Consider the following 17,617-nt stretch of genomic DNA (forward strand, 5'->3'; position numbering starts at 1 on the left):
CTGCAGGGGATGACAGAGACGTCTCCCTGTCACCCCCTGCAGCTGATGGGTGTTGACCCTGCGGCTGTTGACTAGGGGTTAGCTGTTCTTCCTCCAGGTTTAGTCCTTCCTCCTGAGCCAGAGCCAAAAGCTCCCTTTTTCAGCCTCTTCATCCAGGTCCTTCATTGCCTTCTTGAGTCTTCTTCCTGTGAGTCCCGCATCCTTACGGAGGCGTGTTGTTGACATCCCAATGAAGCCTCGGCATCTAACCTCCACTGGGGGGATGGTAGTCTTCCAGCAAGCCTCTCGGCTCTTAAAATCTTAAAGTTGCTGCAGTTAAAAAGCTTGTAGATGGTTCTCGGGGATTGAGCTGACGGTCGGCCGCGAGGCATGCCACCGCCTCCAAGCCCAGCCTCTCGGCCGACCCAGGTAGAACGACGTGGTCTCGATATACTGTAGGTCCATCAACGTACAGTAAGTGTAGATGTGAGGCACATCAATTTATCTTCCCTTGCCTAACAGCGTTTTCCACTTGTAAACAAACGAACAAAAACCTTGTAACACTTGCATTAATGCGTTGACATAATTGTGCCATCTACAGATACTGATTAGCAACAGGCTAGCAGCAGATACAGTAGTTGTAGTAAATAATATTAAAGATCATCACAATTACAATCATCATCGTAATAACAATATCAAAGGCAACAAGGCGTTTCATGCGCAAGATTTTAGCTTTACTATTTTTTGAGCACTGGACACATGAAAATGCAGGGATACAAAGAACACATCCTTCCATAACACAGCGGCAACATGGCTACAAAAACACCTGGTCTTTGTGGTGACACTAACTTGGTTCCACATCTGCCTTCATGAACATGTTGTCCTCCCCTGTCCAGATGATGTCGCTGTAGTTAGTCAGGCTTTTGTCATTTCCCTGCCCTGGCTTCGGAGAATGGAAACATACCAAGGGGCGTGACAGCTAGCCAACAGACGTCTCAAAGTCTTAATTTCTCTTTTCGAAGCGAAAAATCACACAAAACTAGCCCGGACCATGTCACACGGCGGTGGAGTAGTCCATTGTCTTCGCCGATCAGCAACCTGCCGGGCGGCGAGCAATTTACAGCTCGTTCCCCTGCTATATACAGACAGGAGAACTTGCCGGGGAAGCTGCTTTCTGATGGGGTTGAAAATTTGACAGAACACCTGGCACACGAAGAGGGCAATAAGCCGGGTATAGCGCTCTCCCGGCTGGGGTGTGTGCAACAAGCCGCCGGTCGAGTGGCATTTTCGGTGGACAATCAGCCACAAAATGCAAGCTACCACCGTTTGCCATGATCCCAGTATTTGACATACTACAATATACGATGTTTACTGACTTCCTTGTAAGTCTAATGGCCTCATAGTAGTTCGGCTTGTTTTGGCCAATATCTGCGGTGAACGGGAAGCTTTTGAAACCCAAAAAGGCTCACAAGCCTGTCCCTGGTGCGGCAACAATTTTCTGCAGCTGTTTGGCTGGCGTGATGCGAAAAATAAACGAATCAATCAGCAAGATCAGCTGAATCCACAGTCAATCTGCATGCTATAAAGCAATGCTGTAATGTGAGACGCTGACCTGGGTAACGTCACATTCGCATTCGTCCTAAACCTGAGACTGTAGCAGGAAGTCACTCATTTTCATGGCGCGGGATTCAAGAATTGAATATATAAAATGATCGCTTCCACACACAACCAAGTGGTCCATTTAATTCAGGAGCATAAAACACCGCGTGAAATATGAAATTAACATGCTTTTTGGTGTCATACGCACTTTATAAATTTGCAGTGTGAAAGTACAAGCCAATACAGATTTATTTTTGCATTGATCATTTAGCCTGTCAATTAATTAGGTTCATATTGGTGAGAAATGTAGCCCTGACCCCCGTTCACCCAATCTGTTTGGTCTAAATAATGTCCCGACCCCAGCAAAAGTGCACATGCAGGTTATGCTGTTATAATGAATAGGTTGCCGCGGAGCCCTTCACACTAGGCTGCTGCTAGTTTGAAACGGCCTTAAAAAAACATCTCTTTTGCAAGGCGTGGAAGCTTTTATTTTGGTGTGGCAGTGCGCCACAATATTTTATTTGTAGGGGAAACTCTGCTACCTTTTAATAAGTTTTTCCTACCTTTTAGTCAGTTAGATTTGATTGTTTTTAGGATCTTTTTATCAACCCGTTTTTCTTTCTTTCAGATTTATAATTTTTTAATCAATTGTGTTTCTTCAATTTCTCAATTTTATAGACTTAAATTGTGGTTTCCATTTTGAGTTTCAATATTCAATTTTCTCCATCAAATGTTTTTCTTTTGTTGATCAACAACATTCTTAAGTCAATAACACTTAAAGTATTCATGACAGATGCATAAAAAATAAAAATGACAAGAAGAGTCAACTCAAAACAATTCAGCAAAAGGCTGAACGGCTCCAATAGAAAGGAGTATATCTGGTCGCTGTATCAATGCCTTATCTACAGTCTTTCTTGCTGCTTTCTTGTGATCCAGAGGGGAAAAAAATCATCTGCTGGGTAACAAAAAATATGGTGCATCCTAACAGGTTGAAGAATACCAAACCGAAGTCGCGTGTGTGTCTTGCTCCTGCGTGAGGCAGTTCAAAAGGTCGTCTGTGGATAGCTCGCCATCTGGTCTCACGCTAGGAAATTTTCACTCCAACAATTGTTCAGTCACTTCTGAATCAAGCTTTAATCGCCTATCAAATTAACAAAATACATGAAAAAAATAACCTAATTCGCACACTAACGAGGTCTAAATACAATGGAAAAAATAAAATTATCGTCGAGTGAAGTCAACAATAGTGCAATGTCGCATGTTAAAATTGACAGAGCAGGTGCTAGGCTAGGCAAAGGAAACACTTTGCGACGTCATATGTTCAATTAACCACCAATTCTTCGTTTCCAACAATTGTGCGACCTAAATAGCATGAGTTAACACATTTAACATACACTGACAAATACAATATGAACAACATATTCACTAAATATAATTAAGTATAATTTCAAAATCACCAAGTCCCTTTCGGCAAAGCGGTTTAAATTGTCACCAAGATGAACATAGTCGGAATAATCCGAAAATACACCTTTCACAATTAAAAGAAACGTTTTAGTATCCTAGATTTAATCATATTTTAATCTTTTCAGTAGTAACTCTAAATGGACTCACCGCTTTCCTTCCTCAATCAGGTATGAGCAACTGCAGTGAAGTTGTTGGACCCCAAGCAGAATGAATGAAGTTTTGAACACCAGGAGTAAAAATATTTTAACATGGCACTTGAATTTTAGGTACAGTGGGGAGAACAAGTATTTGATACACTGCCAACATTGGCAGTGTATCAAATACTTGTTCTCCCCACTGTATACTCGTATGTGTGATTGTGTGTGCGTGAGTGCAATGAGAAGAAAACAGCGTCTTCTAGAGGTGATTAGGGTAATGCATCGATATTATGTGGAGTCGTCACTGCAGTCTTTAACTCTATTGAAATTTGTCGTGTTGTCCACGAACTTGATGTAGATGGCATGACACTGAAAACGATGCCTTGCACGTGGTCGACGTACGTCATATAGAAATGTTATCCATGGATCCAGCCCGTCAGTCAAACGGGAGCTCACGAGGGTCTAATTGTGACGTCATGACGCACGGACGTCGTCGTAGTTTGACAAGTCACGTCGTACGTGCAAAGCAGTTCAAAGAGGAAAGAAGATGGCGGACAACAAAGGCGTCGATGATACGGAACCGTCAATAAATCCCGAGCCTCCCCAATCGGCGCAGGAGAACGCGCAGGGGGAGACCGGTACCGAAACTGCGCCAGCGGGCGCAGAAGCGGAGACAATGGACGCGGAAGAGTCCGAGCCGCGTGTTTCCACTCCCGAAGCGGCAACAACCACCGGCGAAGGAGGTGGCGAGGCTAGCATCAGCAACGTTAGCGGCGGTAGCGCCGCTTGCCCCATGGATGCCAGCCCCGCAGACGCCGAACCGAGTCCCGCCGAAGCCCCGGCCGTGGGCGATCCCGCAATCAGTGGACTCGCCTCGCAGATGTCCCCCCCTGCCACGGCCCCGGCGACCACCCCGACATCTACTCCCATTAATTTATTGGATACGTGCGCAGTGTGTAAACAAAAATTTCACGGCCGAGAATGCCAACCAAAACTTCTACCTTGCCTGCACTCGTTTTGCCTGAATTGCCTCCCGGAACCAGAACGGCAGATCAGCTTGCAGGTGCCTGGATCGCACGGGCAGACCAGTACACATATTGGTGAGTTTTGAATTTCTTTCGCGGCGCGCGACGAAAACAACCGGCAGTTGCGTTGATGCGTGTTTATGTTGGACTTGCACTTCACTGTATTAACTCACCAACTGGATGTTGACATGCGTGTGGCACATTTGATTTAGTAGGTATGTGGATTACTGTTGTCACGAAACTAAGATTTTCAGCTCCATATCGATACTCAAAAAATGACTCGATTTTCAATACTAAATAAAAATACAAAATTAATGAGCTCTTCGTACCATTGACAATGACTGACGTCCAATCACGTGGCTTCCAATTATTTGTCTGGTGTGAGTTGAAAGAAGTTTGTCCCTGTGAAAAGTTTGTCCCTAGTACAGGGGTCAGAAACCCGCGGCTCTAGAGCCACATGAGGTTCTTTAGCACTCGCTGCCTTAGTGGGTCTCTGGAGCTTTTTCAAAAATGTTTGAAAATGGAGAAGGATGGGGGAAGGAAATATAGATTTTGTTTTAATATGGTTTTTCTAGGAGGACAAACATGACACAAACATTCTTTTAATTCATTAATATTGTAATGAAGTTACTTGAGGCAGCATCGTACAACAGAGAGGTCACCTGGTGCGTCATTCTCTATAGACCCTACTCACGTGACGTCACAGCCACGCCCCCGCGCCATGTTGTCCGGATACTAGTCATGTTAATGCATTAGCGCTTCGCAAATTCCTCCTATTATGGCGTGTTTTTCTGCTCGTTAACATTAATAATCAAAATGGTGAAGTCGTGTGTGGCGGTCGGTTGCAAAAACAGAGAAGATAGACGGAGAGACTTGAATTTTGACCGTATTCCGAGAGACCCGAACAGGAGACCGAGATTGACTGCTGCAATTCGACGAGAAAACTGGGCTCCAAACGACTACCACAGATTATGTAGTAGTCATTTTATATCTGGTAAGATGCATTTAATATATATTTAGAGGGTTTTTGGGCTGACAACCACAATTAAGATGATTGCTAGGCTAATCGCCGACAACATACACTCAGACGTTGTGAATGAACTACCTGAAAATATATAATTATAAGGGGATAATCAGACAGTTGTCATACAATTAATTTACAATTTCACTATTGAGGTAAAAAGCCCAAAAATAAATTCAACTAGGGACAATCTGGAGTAGTGCTATCGCACTTCATATTTATTACGTATTATATATGTATATAGTGAGAGTGCTATCGCTAAACCATATAAACATTAAAATCCCTAGCTCCATTGACAAATGATATGAAATACATTAGACTTGACAGTGGATGTTAGCAAGAACAAAAGATTTTGAATTGAAAATTTCGTAACTCACCTTCCGAGCACAAGATTCCTGCCGAATTTTCGTGTACGAGGACCTGTTTCACCCAACCAGCAACGTAGCATTTATAAGCCTCCAAGCTCAAAGTTTTTCAAACTTTCGTGAGAATAGGCTGATTTTGTGTGGACAAGATTGTTGTAAATATCAGGATATCAGATGTCAGGCGAAGCCAGCGGGTCGAAAAACATCGATGTAGGCATCAAATACGGATCTGGCAAATGGATAAACTGAAGCTTTTCCACGTAACACCTTTTATGCAACGGATCCAATGAGTTTACAGCGTCAGATAACACCGGGGCTTCCATGAATTGCTCTATAACTTGCTCGACTAATTGAAAACAATGAGAATAGGTCTGAAAAAGAGGTACAATATGGCGGCCGGAGACAGCGACACGCCCATTTTGTGACGTAGGTGAGTAGGGTCTATAGGATGCACTTCAGGGAAAATAAATATTTAATCGTGAAAGCTCATTGTATTTGTAGCCATCTTAGTCATTTTGAAGCATGCTAATATAAATACAACCAGCATGTATTGCCTTCATTATAAGGCTTATTAAGGCTTTTAATTTTTTGCGGCTCCAGCCATATTTGTTGTTTGTTTTTTTTGGTCCAATATGGCTCCCTCAATATTTTGGGTTGCCGACCCCTGCGCTAGTAGATGGCCGGGAGGGCTGCTAGCGAATGAACATTTCGCCGCCAATCACGGCCAATAAGTAAGAAACTAAATGAAAATATCGTGGCGGTCACTTCCTGTTGATTTTGGGTCACTTTCTACCGAGTTTGGGGCATTCCTAGGTCACCTCCTGTTGATTTAGCTTCAATTCCAGGCCACATTCTCTTGATTTTGTGTCACATCGTAGCTGTTAATGCCAGAGCCAGAGTGGGACTCATTTTCAGCCTGGGAGTTTCATGCCACAGACTGGCCTACTTTATATCATGATTGAAATCTTGTCATAAAAATTGTGCAGATCGCGATTAATTGCATGCTGTCAATAATAAACTTGCGATTGGTGGCATTTTTTAAAATGCAAAAATTAAATACACCTCTTAGCTATTAGGAGTTGACCAATGTGCTTACCTTACATCATTCAAACTTAAGCCTCATTAGAAAGAAAAGTTTTTCTTTACACTTGTAAAGATGAATTGAACATACATTTTCCCCAAATAACTTTTAAAAAGGGAGGCTCGAAGGAAGAGTGGTTAGCATGTCCACTGACAGTTCTGAGATCAAGGGCTCAACCACAGGTTCTGTGTGGGGTTACCATTTTATTTTTGAGGTACTATCTCTAATTTTATCTTCTATATTAGACTGATTTTTTAAAGGCTCAGTAACCTTTTTCAGGTGTTTTGAATTACACATGTGGCAACTGTGTACTGAACTGAAGCTTTTCATTGTATTCAAATTTTTTTTAAGTTTGTGGTTACAATTAGCGATGCAACAGTTTGCGGTTCAAAGCCGAACCGTACGGTTCGCCCTGTACGGTTCAATACGCCTTTATGAACCGCGACTTATCGGTTTTGCAATTAATGTATTCCAAACGCTTGTGGAATGAATTGATCGAGCTCTGTGTGCCTGTGTGTGACGTGAAGCACCGCTGTGGAGAAATTCCCGCCCCGCAAGTAAATGTCGGATCACTGTCAAGCATCTGTGTAATAGAAGCCGAGTAACGCCCTCTCTCGCTTACGATCGAAGTGAAAGTGAAACCAGAAAGAAAACAAATAGCTATGGCTAGCGGAGGAGTAGAGAGACCGAATTTTGAGGAAGCACCGGCTTCTTTCAAATCTGCGGTGTGGCAACATTTTGGTTTCCCCGTGGACTACAATGTGGAGGGAGAGAAAATATTAAAAAAAAAAAAAATTGCAAGCATTGCTCAGCGCTTGTTCCCCATGCTAATGGCAACACTTTTATAACATGACTCCGGCACCTCAGCCGGCATCACCCACAGATATCACTTTCTCAGGGCACGACAACCCCGAAGATGACACAAGTGAAAACACACGGCGGGCTTCGTTAATTTATGTGCAACGCTTGACCCGCGTTACATTGTTCCCTCGCGGACATATTTCTCCAACAACGTAATCCCCGACATTTATGAAATGGCACGCAAAGCTATCGAAGATGATTTCGCTAAAGCACATAGTTTCGCCCTGACCACTGATAGTTGGACGTCCCGTGCTAGAGTGCTACTACCTAACTGTGACGGTCCAGTGTAATTCACACCTTTCGAGTCGTACGGTCTCATCGTAATTTGTACAAGTGATCACTGATTTTTAAATGTGTACGCCGTACGTTACGTTCAAAATCTGCCTGTTTTTCGTGCATTATGTTTTTTGTTTTTTTTTATCCGATCGGATTTGGTCACCGTTTCTGCAACGAGACAATGTTCGTTAATACGTTGGTTGAATGACGCGAGAAAAGTCATACGGAGAGGGAAGAGTGTTTGTTGAGACGCTGTAGCAAACGCGATGCTAGGCTAGGTGGCTCCAATATTTCCTGGCTGTAGCCGACAGCATACAATCCACGCCTAGATATCTCATGCATATAGAACTACATGCGAAATGACAGACTCGATAGCGTTAGTAAACAGCCACCATTTTAGAGCAGTAAACTTCTCAGAAAGGCTCTGTTGTAGTAAACCTTCCGAGCGAATCTAAGCAACTTTTTATCTAAAATACTCCTAAATCGGCAAAATCTTTACTTGAGTCTATCTTTAAAGGATGAAACAGTTTTAAAATTTTCACATACATAACGGGAGCAATTTAATCAACTTTAACGGTTGATTCACAACATTAAATGACCTCCAAACATAGCAAAGGTTACTATGTTTTTGGGTTTGTTTTAGAGCTGAAACGAGTACTCGAGCAACTCGAGTAACTCGAGTTTAAAAACTGATCCGAGTAATTTTATTCACCTCGAGTAATCGTTTATTTTGACAGCTCTAAGCATCACGTTTTGCTCGGACTACTTTTAATGCGGGACAACGTGCTGTCACGTGCAGGGAGGAAGAAGGAAAAAAAAAAAAAACTTACTACAGCTGACAGCCGCCACAAACGACGCCGACGTTGCCAAATACTAGCCCGCACGATGCTACGTAGGTAACAGCTAGCGTCTGATGCGTCTCATAAAGATCACATGTATGTTGAACTAGATGCGCAATGACAGACTCGGCCGCGTCTGGGCAGCGTTATTAAACAGACGCCATCTTAAAGCAGTACAGCGCTAAGCGATAGTAAAGAGCGCTAAGCGCTAATAAATAAGATTAACGTTACTGTCGCTACTAGCTCACGTAAAGTTAGCCCTGCGGGGGGCTAGGTTTCAATTAATTATGACCACTGTCGATGCGTGGCTAACGTGTCTTACATACAGTCTTTAACATAACATAGCAATGTGGAGTGATGAGGGTGTAAAATAAAAACTTTATCATGCTAACTATCAATTTTAGCTCAGTAGTCATTGCTGGATAAAACACCAAGTAGCAATGGTCCCTAATGTGCTCCAGTACAGCCTGTATCATACATTTATTTTGAACACTGCAAAAACTCAAAATTCTATCAGGACTTACAGTTTAGACTAACTTAAAACTTAACTAGAACTTAAAAATGGCTTGACACAAAGAGAAATTCAATTGAAACACGTGGGAAAAAATCCTAACTTTTAAGTGACGTGTGTTATCAAGCGTAACGGCATTTTTAGGTAATATATATATAATTAAAAAAAAAAAAAAAGATCTAAAAGTTTTTTGAGTGAAAGCAGTGAATTAGTTTTTTTTTTTTTTTTAATTCTAGCTACATCTGAGATGCAATTGTTGGCTGTTTTCAACAATATACATCGAAAATATAGACACTGATTGACTGAAAATGGTTCAAGATTAGATGAAATGTCTTGTTTTCTCATGTAAATTTATAATTGCTCTTCACCTAAAAATATATTTATTTTATCCGATTACTCGATTAATCGATAGAATTTTCAGTCGATTACTCGATTACTAAAATATTCGATAGCTGCAGCCCTAGTTTGTTTCTTTTTTTTTTTTTTAATGAAAAAAAACAAACAAAAAAACATGAAAGTTATCACCAGTTACTTTGCCAAGTAACTTTTTTACTACCGTTTGTGTATTTCAGTAGTCAGTCACTACACTAGCCAAAGAGCTAAGAGGCATTTTAACAGTCGAAAATGTTTACATTTTAAGTGTTTATTTCATTTTTTAAAAAGCAAAATCAAGGCATTTAAAAAGAAAAAAAAAAAAAAAGCAAACCGCAAACCGAAATTGAACCGAAACCGTGATCCCAAAACCGAGGTTCAAACCGAACCGTGGGCTAACTGAACCGTTTTACCCCTAGTTACAATAAGCTAAAAAATCTTCAGAATCAGAAAAGTTACGCGGAACTGCTTGAGATGAGCCATTACATGCAAATTGACATCTACAATTTTTTTGGTTTAATTTTTTGTTAAATTGCCAAAATGAAACAACTTGATATTCAAAATTTTCAAGGAGTGCTGTATATGCTTTTTTGTAATATATCATTGGTTATCAGTGGTTTCATATTATTTATGACATAAAATGACAAAAAAATTAAATGTGAAACATGAAATGATTGAACTCACCAAAACAGGGGTCTCAATTTCCCAACACACTTATATAGTCTAAATCTGTGCATTTCAGGGTAGTACGTGCCCATCAGTCCACCTCAGAGTGCCATGTTTTGGGTTATTTTTTTGCCTCAGAATGTGGATTTTGCCCCAATCCTCAGTCTTTGTGCCCAAAAATGGTAAGCTTTGGATGGCCCCGACAGAAGCATGAAGTGGCTGGAGCCACCATATTGGAGGTTTTAGGTGCTCTAAAACATTCAAATTCTTTCATTCTACACTTTTATTCACAGTTTACTGTATCTGTGCATTGCAGTAATAAATGACAAGTTTTACCGCAGGATCAAATCAACAGGATGATACTCTCCCAGAGCGAGAGGCATTAGGAGCGCGTCGCGGAGTCTTGAATTCCAAAATACGCTAGAAGGGCAATAATTTATTGCGCAAAGGGGGGGTTGCGTTAATGCCGTTATTTTTTAGTTTAACTGACAGCTTCATTGAAAATCTACAATTTGACCGGCCCAAACATCAGGCCGGCTCACCGGGAAGTGTCCTGATCCTCCCGATTAGCCATTCCGGGCCTAGTTAATGCTAATTTATAAGTGCCTTTGACGGCGATAGACGTTTTGATTGGTCATAAAAGATTTCATTTCTATTGCTATCAATGGCAGCCAAAGACTTAACATGGAAAATGTAAAAATGTCCTCCAGTACTGTCAAGAATTTTACAAAATTCAAATTTCCCCCATGATGACAAATTTCTGGTGACCTGCGGTCACGCAAGTATCAATACTTTTGCAATAATCTATTGTATCAGGATACAACATTTCTGTATCACCACTTTTGACAGCCCTAATGTGGATCAAAAATTCCAAATTTAAGTCAAACCAACTCATCATGAGGGCTTAAATCTGGCCCTTGACAAATATATGCATAAAAATAAGAAGTCTGATTCTGTGTGATGCGTTTCCATACTTGCAATTAACTCTTCTTCATTCTTAGATGGTTTGCCTAAATGTTGTTCTGGCTAGTTGGTAGAGGTGTGCAAAATTTCCGATTCTTAGATTATTCGCGATTCGGCCGTGGAAGATTCGAAAACGATTCACAAACATCCAAATTCCGATTATTGAAATATGCGAAGTAAAGCGGAAGTACACAACACTCAGCGCGCCGCGCGGTCTTCGGGACAGAACGGAGCGAGAGTAGCTAAACATAATGCTTCTCATTACCCGGCCCCTCGGGTAATGCCAATGCTCAACTCACGGCTCTAGCTCAACTCGTGCAACGAGATAAAAAAACACAACAACATACCTGACTGCTGCCGAAAAGCTGCTACAAAGTTCATCCATATAATGTTACGGTGGATATCATTTATATAGGACTAGATGCAATATAGATTTGGTAGTGTTAGCAGCACATCTACAAAAAGCTAGATGTGGGCGTTATAAACGGCCGCCATCTTAAAGCAGTACACTTCACTGCAAGGCTGTTGTAGCGAACCTTCCAAGCAAACCTAATTAACTTTTTATCTAAAATACTCCTAAATCGGTAAAATATTGACTTGAATCTATCTTTAAAATAGTTTTAAAACTTTCACATGTCAAAAGTAGACAAAAGGGAAATTATGGCATAACGGGAGCAATTTGAACAAATTTAACGGTTGATTCACAACATTAAATTAACTGAATGTAGTTTAAAGCTGCTGATACAGAATGGGGACTGGAGTTTTTTATTGAATGTTATTTTTGTATATTTGTATGCTGCTATATGTTAACTTGATACTGAAATAGTAGTGTGGTTTAGCCTGAGAGTATTTTTGAACAATTTTGGAACTAATGTACAAAACATTAAAAAAAAAAAAAAAAAAAAAAAAAAAAAAAAAAGGAGGGGGGTTCATCAATAATCGTTTTATAATCGAATCGGAGCCTCTGAATCGTAATCGTAATCGAATCGTTAGGTGCCCAAAGATTCCCAGTTCTACTAGTTGGGATTGTGGGTGGGGTGGAATATTTAGTGTGTCTATTATGTTTTGTTTGATTCTTACATTTTGTATCCGTGTGTATACATTAAAGGTTTAATTACAATAGTTGGTATTTAAAAATTCCAAAGTTAACTAAATTATAAACATCAAAATTGTGGTTCAATATACAATTTAGCGAGCTACGGAATTTTAATGTTACTGAATTGCACTGTATTTTACGTTGGCCGAGAAGTGTCAGGCGAACTCCATTCTGAACTATTTTGAAAAATAGCACAAATGCAAATAGCTAAAACACAAACCCCAACTGTACCTGGCCATGAAGTGCAAAACACAACAGCAACTCAAAGAAACACACAGGCAAATTAAAAAAATATCAGGTCTTTTTCTTTTTAGTGTTGTTCTTATTTTAAACCAGAATTTGATTTATCAAAACAGTACAAATATATTACTTAATTAGGCTTTGCATATTTACAAAACCATGTGCGAACTGCCCAGTTGCAATCGAATTTCCACATTTTATGGACAAATAACATACAAAACATTAAATGTAGGCTTTAAGAAAAAATGCATGTCTGTTGGTGTACATAGGTGAGTTGGAAAGGAACAAGTTGTTTACCTAAAAGTTCCATTGTCTATTAGGGGTGTGACTAAAGGTGATATTTCGCGATACTTTATAGCCTAAAAGTTTATCGATATGATTTCACCAAGAATCAATATATATATCGTTTTTAAAATTTGTAACTGTTTGGGGAAGAAAAAAAGGAATCGCCAAGTTGCTAACAAAATCTTCCAATATTACAGTGTCTAGTCTAGGGGTGTCTTAGGCTAGACCTGTCGCGATAACAGATTTTAGTGTGCGATAATTATTCTCATAAATTATTGCGATATGCGATATTATTGCGCCCCCCCCCCAATTTTTTAAAAACTAATTTACAATAACACAGTGAGAATACACTATATATTAATACATCAAGTACACCCATTTAAACGCGATAAATATTGACTAAATTCAAAAATACTTTTTAAGAAATCACTAAAAACAATAGACCATGCCTCTTAAGTAAAAAACAACAATATTGATACCGCACAAAAACGAAGAATAAATAAAACGTGTTTTAAAAAAAAAAAAAAAAATTGCACTTAATAACAAGCATTTAGGCAAATGAAAATTTTTCCCGTCATAGCCTCTGCAGCGGTGTTCCATAGGGATGCAACGATACAGTTAAGTCACAGATCGGTACGATTTTTAATACGAGGGAGACGATTTTTGATCCGATTTAATACATTTAATGCTCTGTAAAAAAAAAAAAAAAAAAAAAAAAAAAATTGTTTCGTTTTTTTTTTTTTTTTTTTTTTTTTTTTTTTTTGGCTAATGAGCAAAAATTAAATTGGCATCATATAAACATGCATTTTACTGCATAATATTTATGTGCTTACTTCTTACTGATCTGAAAAAAGTTTGTATAAAAGTGCTGAGAACAATCTTTACTGTTTGTAAAGTGAGGCAGGGCACACTGTTGACTGCTACAGCTCTCTTAGCAGCTAGATTTACTACATGAGCAAGACATCCTATTTGTGGTCCGAATCCATCTGTGTCACGTACTGAATTAACAATGTTTGCAACATTATCTATAGTCACTGGTATGGATTGATTTGGCCTTCTTAACTTCCATTCAGTCATGACAGTTTAGAATTAATCTATGTAGTATATGGACTACGTGTCCCATAATCACTCTGGGCTCACGTAGCCAATGGCATGGGACGTAGCACATTTAGTTTGCCATTTCATGATATCTAGTGTGTGGGCGCATTAAAAAAAGTTAACAAGCACCGCTGAAGTCACGTCTGCTCATTACTACACAACACCAGACTTTCATAAACAGGACGAGTTTGAAGCACAGCGCTCTTAATTTCATTCACTGTTCGGTGTCAAAGCGAGGTTGTTCGTAGCAGCCAAGTCGGTAACAATGTTTTGGCGGACTTCATTGTAAATATCCGGCATTGTGCCGAAAAATAGCCGGCCCGCGTGAAATGTCACTCCTGACGGGAGCGCCCACACGTCAACAACACCGGCGCGCCGTAGATGGTCCACAGTCACTCGGAGCACTGACGCGGCCGGCATACGTTGAACAATAGGATATAATGGGAACGATTGGCTCCGGCGCTAGTTTTTGCCAGACCTGGAAGGAAGATGCATTTTGCGCAGTTGGTAACGAACTTTTAACAGCACGTCAGCCGCACGCGCGCACGCACGTGCACGCGAGGCGATAAATCACAGTGGAAAAATTACCGCCTTCATTTTAATTTATCGCGCGTTAAATGGAATTATTGCATATTGCGACAGGCTTATCTTAGAGACCCCACGATTGAATTCGATTAAGATTCAGGGTGCTACGATTCGATTATTGAACGATGATCACAATTATTGATGCATCATACATTACTAATTATTAAAGTACCCAGGCAAATTTATGTCCATTATTTATTTTAAATATCCTAATGATTCAACAGGAACGATGGAAACTTGCCCATACAACAAAAAGCTGCCCTTAAGATGCCTTTTTTATTTTTTAGTGCAAAAACATGAACCATTTTAAAGGCAGTACATATTTGTCAACATGCCTATACAACACACAGCTGACCTTGAGATGCTCTTTTTCACAAGAAGGTGCAAAAATCTTAGCTGTTTCAAAGGAGGTACTTATTTCTCTCAGCAATACAGTAAAATTTACACTGGTGGAATGAATTCCACATTTTCTGAGAAGCAAAAAAGTGTCTTTAGAAAAAGGACTTCTTTTAACCAATACACCATGTTTTAACATATTTTTGTTCTATTTCGCATGTTTGTAGTGTTACCGCTATACTTACAGTAATCCTGGTTTTAAACGTTCTGCATCTGGAGTGACTTTTGTACACCACCAAACAACGCACAAATTGACATGAAAACACATGTTAGCGAAGTCGCTATTTAGCATAGCGCTTGGCGCTAACTAATAACATCTCAAAGACAACACCAATAAAAGCTAAACAGTACAAGAGGGTTCGTGTACTCACCTCTGAAAGATGGACAATGGACTTAGCAAAACACTAGGGACTTTTTCCAATTAACACGAACCTACTGCTGGACAACAACTGAAAGAAAAGGAACAACGATCTATCTCTCTTCCCCTCTCACTCTAAAAAATAACTTACCGTAATTTCCCGAATATAAGGCGCACCCGTGTATAATGCGCACCCCAAATTTACTTGTAAAATCTAGGGGAAAGTATTGTACGCACCCTAATTTTAGCTCCAATAAATAGAAGAATACAAGAAAACAGAGCTCGTGTACAGATACAGAAATGTCATTTTACTGACTGGTGAAACACGGCACAAGCATAGCACATTGGTAGTTCAAAACATTACCAGAAACTGACAATATTTACGGTAATAATATGATTTGACAACTTCACCAACTTACCAGAATCTAGGAGAAAACAAAACAGATGTGACTTTTCTAAAGGCTGCTGTATAACTTGCTCGTTTCATCATGATGAATAAATGTTTCTTCCATGGATTGACACGGTAAAATGAAAGTGAGAACGTAAGTCGGAAATAAAAGTAAATTCAAATGAGTTCAAGAAACTAAATTCTGTGCTTTATGAAGAGTGAAAAAAGCAGAATTTAACACAGACGAAATCATTCGGCCGATTAGAGTTAGTGATGCACGATAATACATTTTTCAACCGATAACGATAACCGCTAATTTCCTCCTCATTCCAACCGATAACCGATAATGTCAAGCCGATAATTCTATTAAAAGATTTATGTAAAATTTTAAAGTATACACAAAAGAAAATATTACTGTGCAAAAATATGATTTATTGCTCTTTTTTTCAACATAAAATATGAACAGGTATTCAATTCCAACATTTAAATAATGACAGATTGTCTGACATTGTGTAATGGTAAACTTTTGGCAACAATTACTAACAGAGTAAATACCTAAATTGCACAAAAATGCCTTTAAAAGTAAGCCATTCCTAACATATATAACATTAATACACTGCAAAACACACCTCCTTAAAACTAGTCAGTTTTATAAGTGTAAATCTATTAGAAATAAGTGAAATTATCTGCCAGCGCTTTAACTGTATTTCTCTCAGATTTCTTGGAAGAAAAATAGCTAGCTGAAAATAATCTTAACAGCCTTATTTTAAGCAATACATTATTATACTTAATCCTACAAAAAAAAAAAAAAACTTTTTTAAAATAATATTTGTGGCTACAGAATGTTATTGTTATTTCATTACAACAGGAATGTGCATATTAAAATTGATGAGTGTTAATAAGTGCCAATAAGTTTTGATTATCTACTGTGACTGTAATTGAGCAGACAAATACGTTAAATTAATTTGAGAAGTGATTGCTAATGTTATATGCTTTATTGCGCACTGTGAAAATGATTAACTCGAAGAGCGAGATGTCATGTACCCATTCCGCAGCGCTTTGTTTACATTTGCGGCACTCACGACATGTGCTTTACAGCAGCTAAACTGATACACGGCAGTACTATTTGGATGGAGTTGGAGCTCGCATCTCCGTGCATGTTGTTTTGTGCCTGAGTTTTGTTAAGCTGAAAATAAAGGCAGTGTTACAAAATCATCTGACCGCTCGTCATTTTACATACTGAATGCATTATTGACTGGCTGACTTCGTTTTCTCCATGTTTAAATTATCATCTAACCACTGTGCCGTCATGATAAGCTTGCTTACTGGACATCACATTTACAAATATCAGTGGTGAAAATGTGATTGGCATGTTTTTCATGAAGAATGGTGGTCGTAGGGCTTTGGCTCTCGGGTCATTTCGGTTAAAAAAAAAAAAAAAAATGTGTATCGTCTCGGCGGCTACGTTCGTACCGGAATATGCAGAACAGGTGTTCGGCCATTCCTTACTACACGGCGAAACGTCCTACACAATGCTCAGGGCGCTTGCGCATGCATCCACACGCATGCGCACATCGGTTAGAAGCGGCGAATACTCAATATTTTTGTTTTTATTTAGTTATTTAGAACCTTTTCACTGCCTCAAAGATACTTTTTGCATGTATTACCCTCTCATTCTTTTAACCACTGTGGTTTTTTTTGTGTTAGCTTTGAAGCAGTTGACCACATTAGTCACGTAGCGTATTTAAACCGTCCTTATTTGATATAACTACATTTAAGTATTTTCTGCAGGCATTTTTTTAGTACATTATTCGTGTATGCATCTAAACAAAACAAGTTTAGAGCGCACGGTAGTACTTTAGGTGTCAAATTCGACTAATGTAAGACGTTTCGCCGATGTAGCATATTTTGGCAGAACACCGGATAATCCGCCCCCGCCGCGGCGTATTCGGGGCCTGGCTCTGCTCGCACGCCGTGGGGGAACGCTCGAGAAACCGGGGTGTTCGCCGGAG

The 17,617-nt window shown here is 39.6% G+C and overlaps 1 protein-coding gene across 3 annotated transcripts in view; it reads left to right on the top strand.

Moving 5' to 3' along the window:
- Nucleotides 1-3,572: 3,572 nt before the first annotated feature.
- The window catches only part of trim33 (tripartite motif containing 33), an 88,420-nt gene continuing 74,375 nt past the window's right edge, over nucleotides 3,573-17,617 (top strand). The window contains exon 1 of one of the 3 annotated variants that reach the window (XM_057855591.1): nucleotides 3,573-4,279. In XM_057855591.1, coding sequence (XP_057711574.1) covers nucleotides 3,727-4,279 — 553 coding nt within the window. In that variant the 5' untranslated portion in view covers nucleotides 3,573-3,726. The remainder of the gene's footprint in view (nucleotides 4,280-17,617) is intronic. The other 2 variants (XM_057855600.1, XM_057855609.1) reach the window with 2 other exon arrangements.

This window comes from Corythoichthys intestinalis, chromosome 2, assembly GCF_030265065.1.
Source record: "Corythoichthys intestinalis isolate RoL2023-P3 chromosome 2, ASM3026506v1, whole genome shotgun sequence".
In the NCBI taxonomy this organism is placed as follows: domain Eukaryota; kingdom Metazoa; phylum Chordata; class Actinopteri; order Syngnathiformes; family Syngnathidae; genus Corythoichthys; species Corythoichthys intestinalis.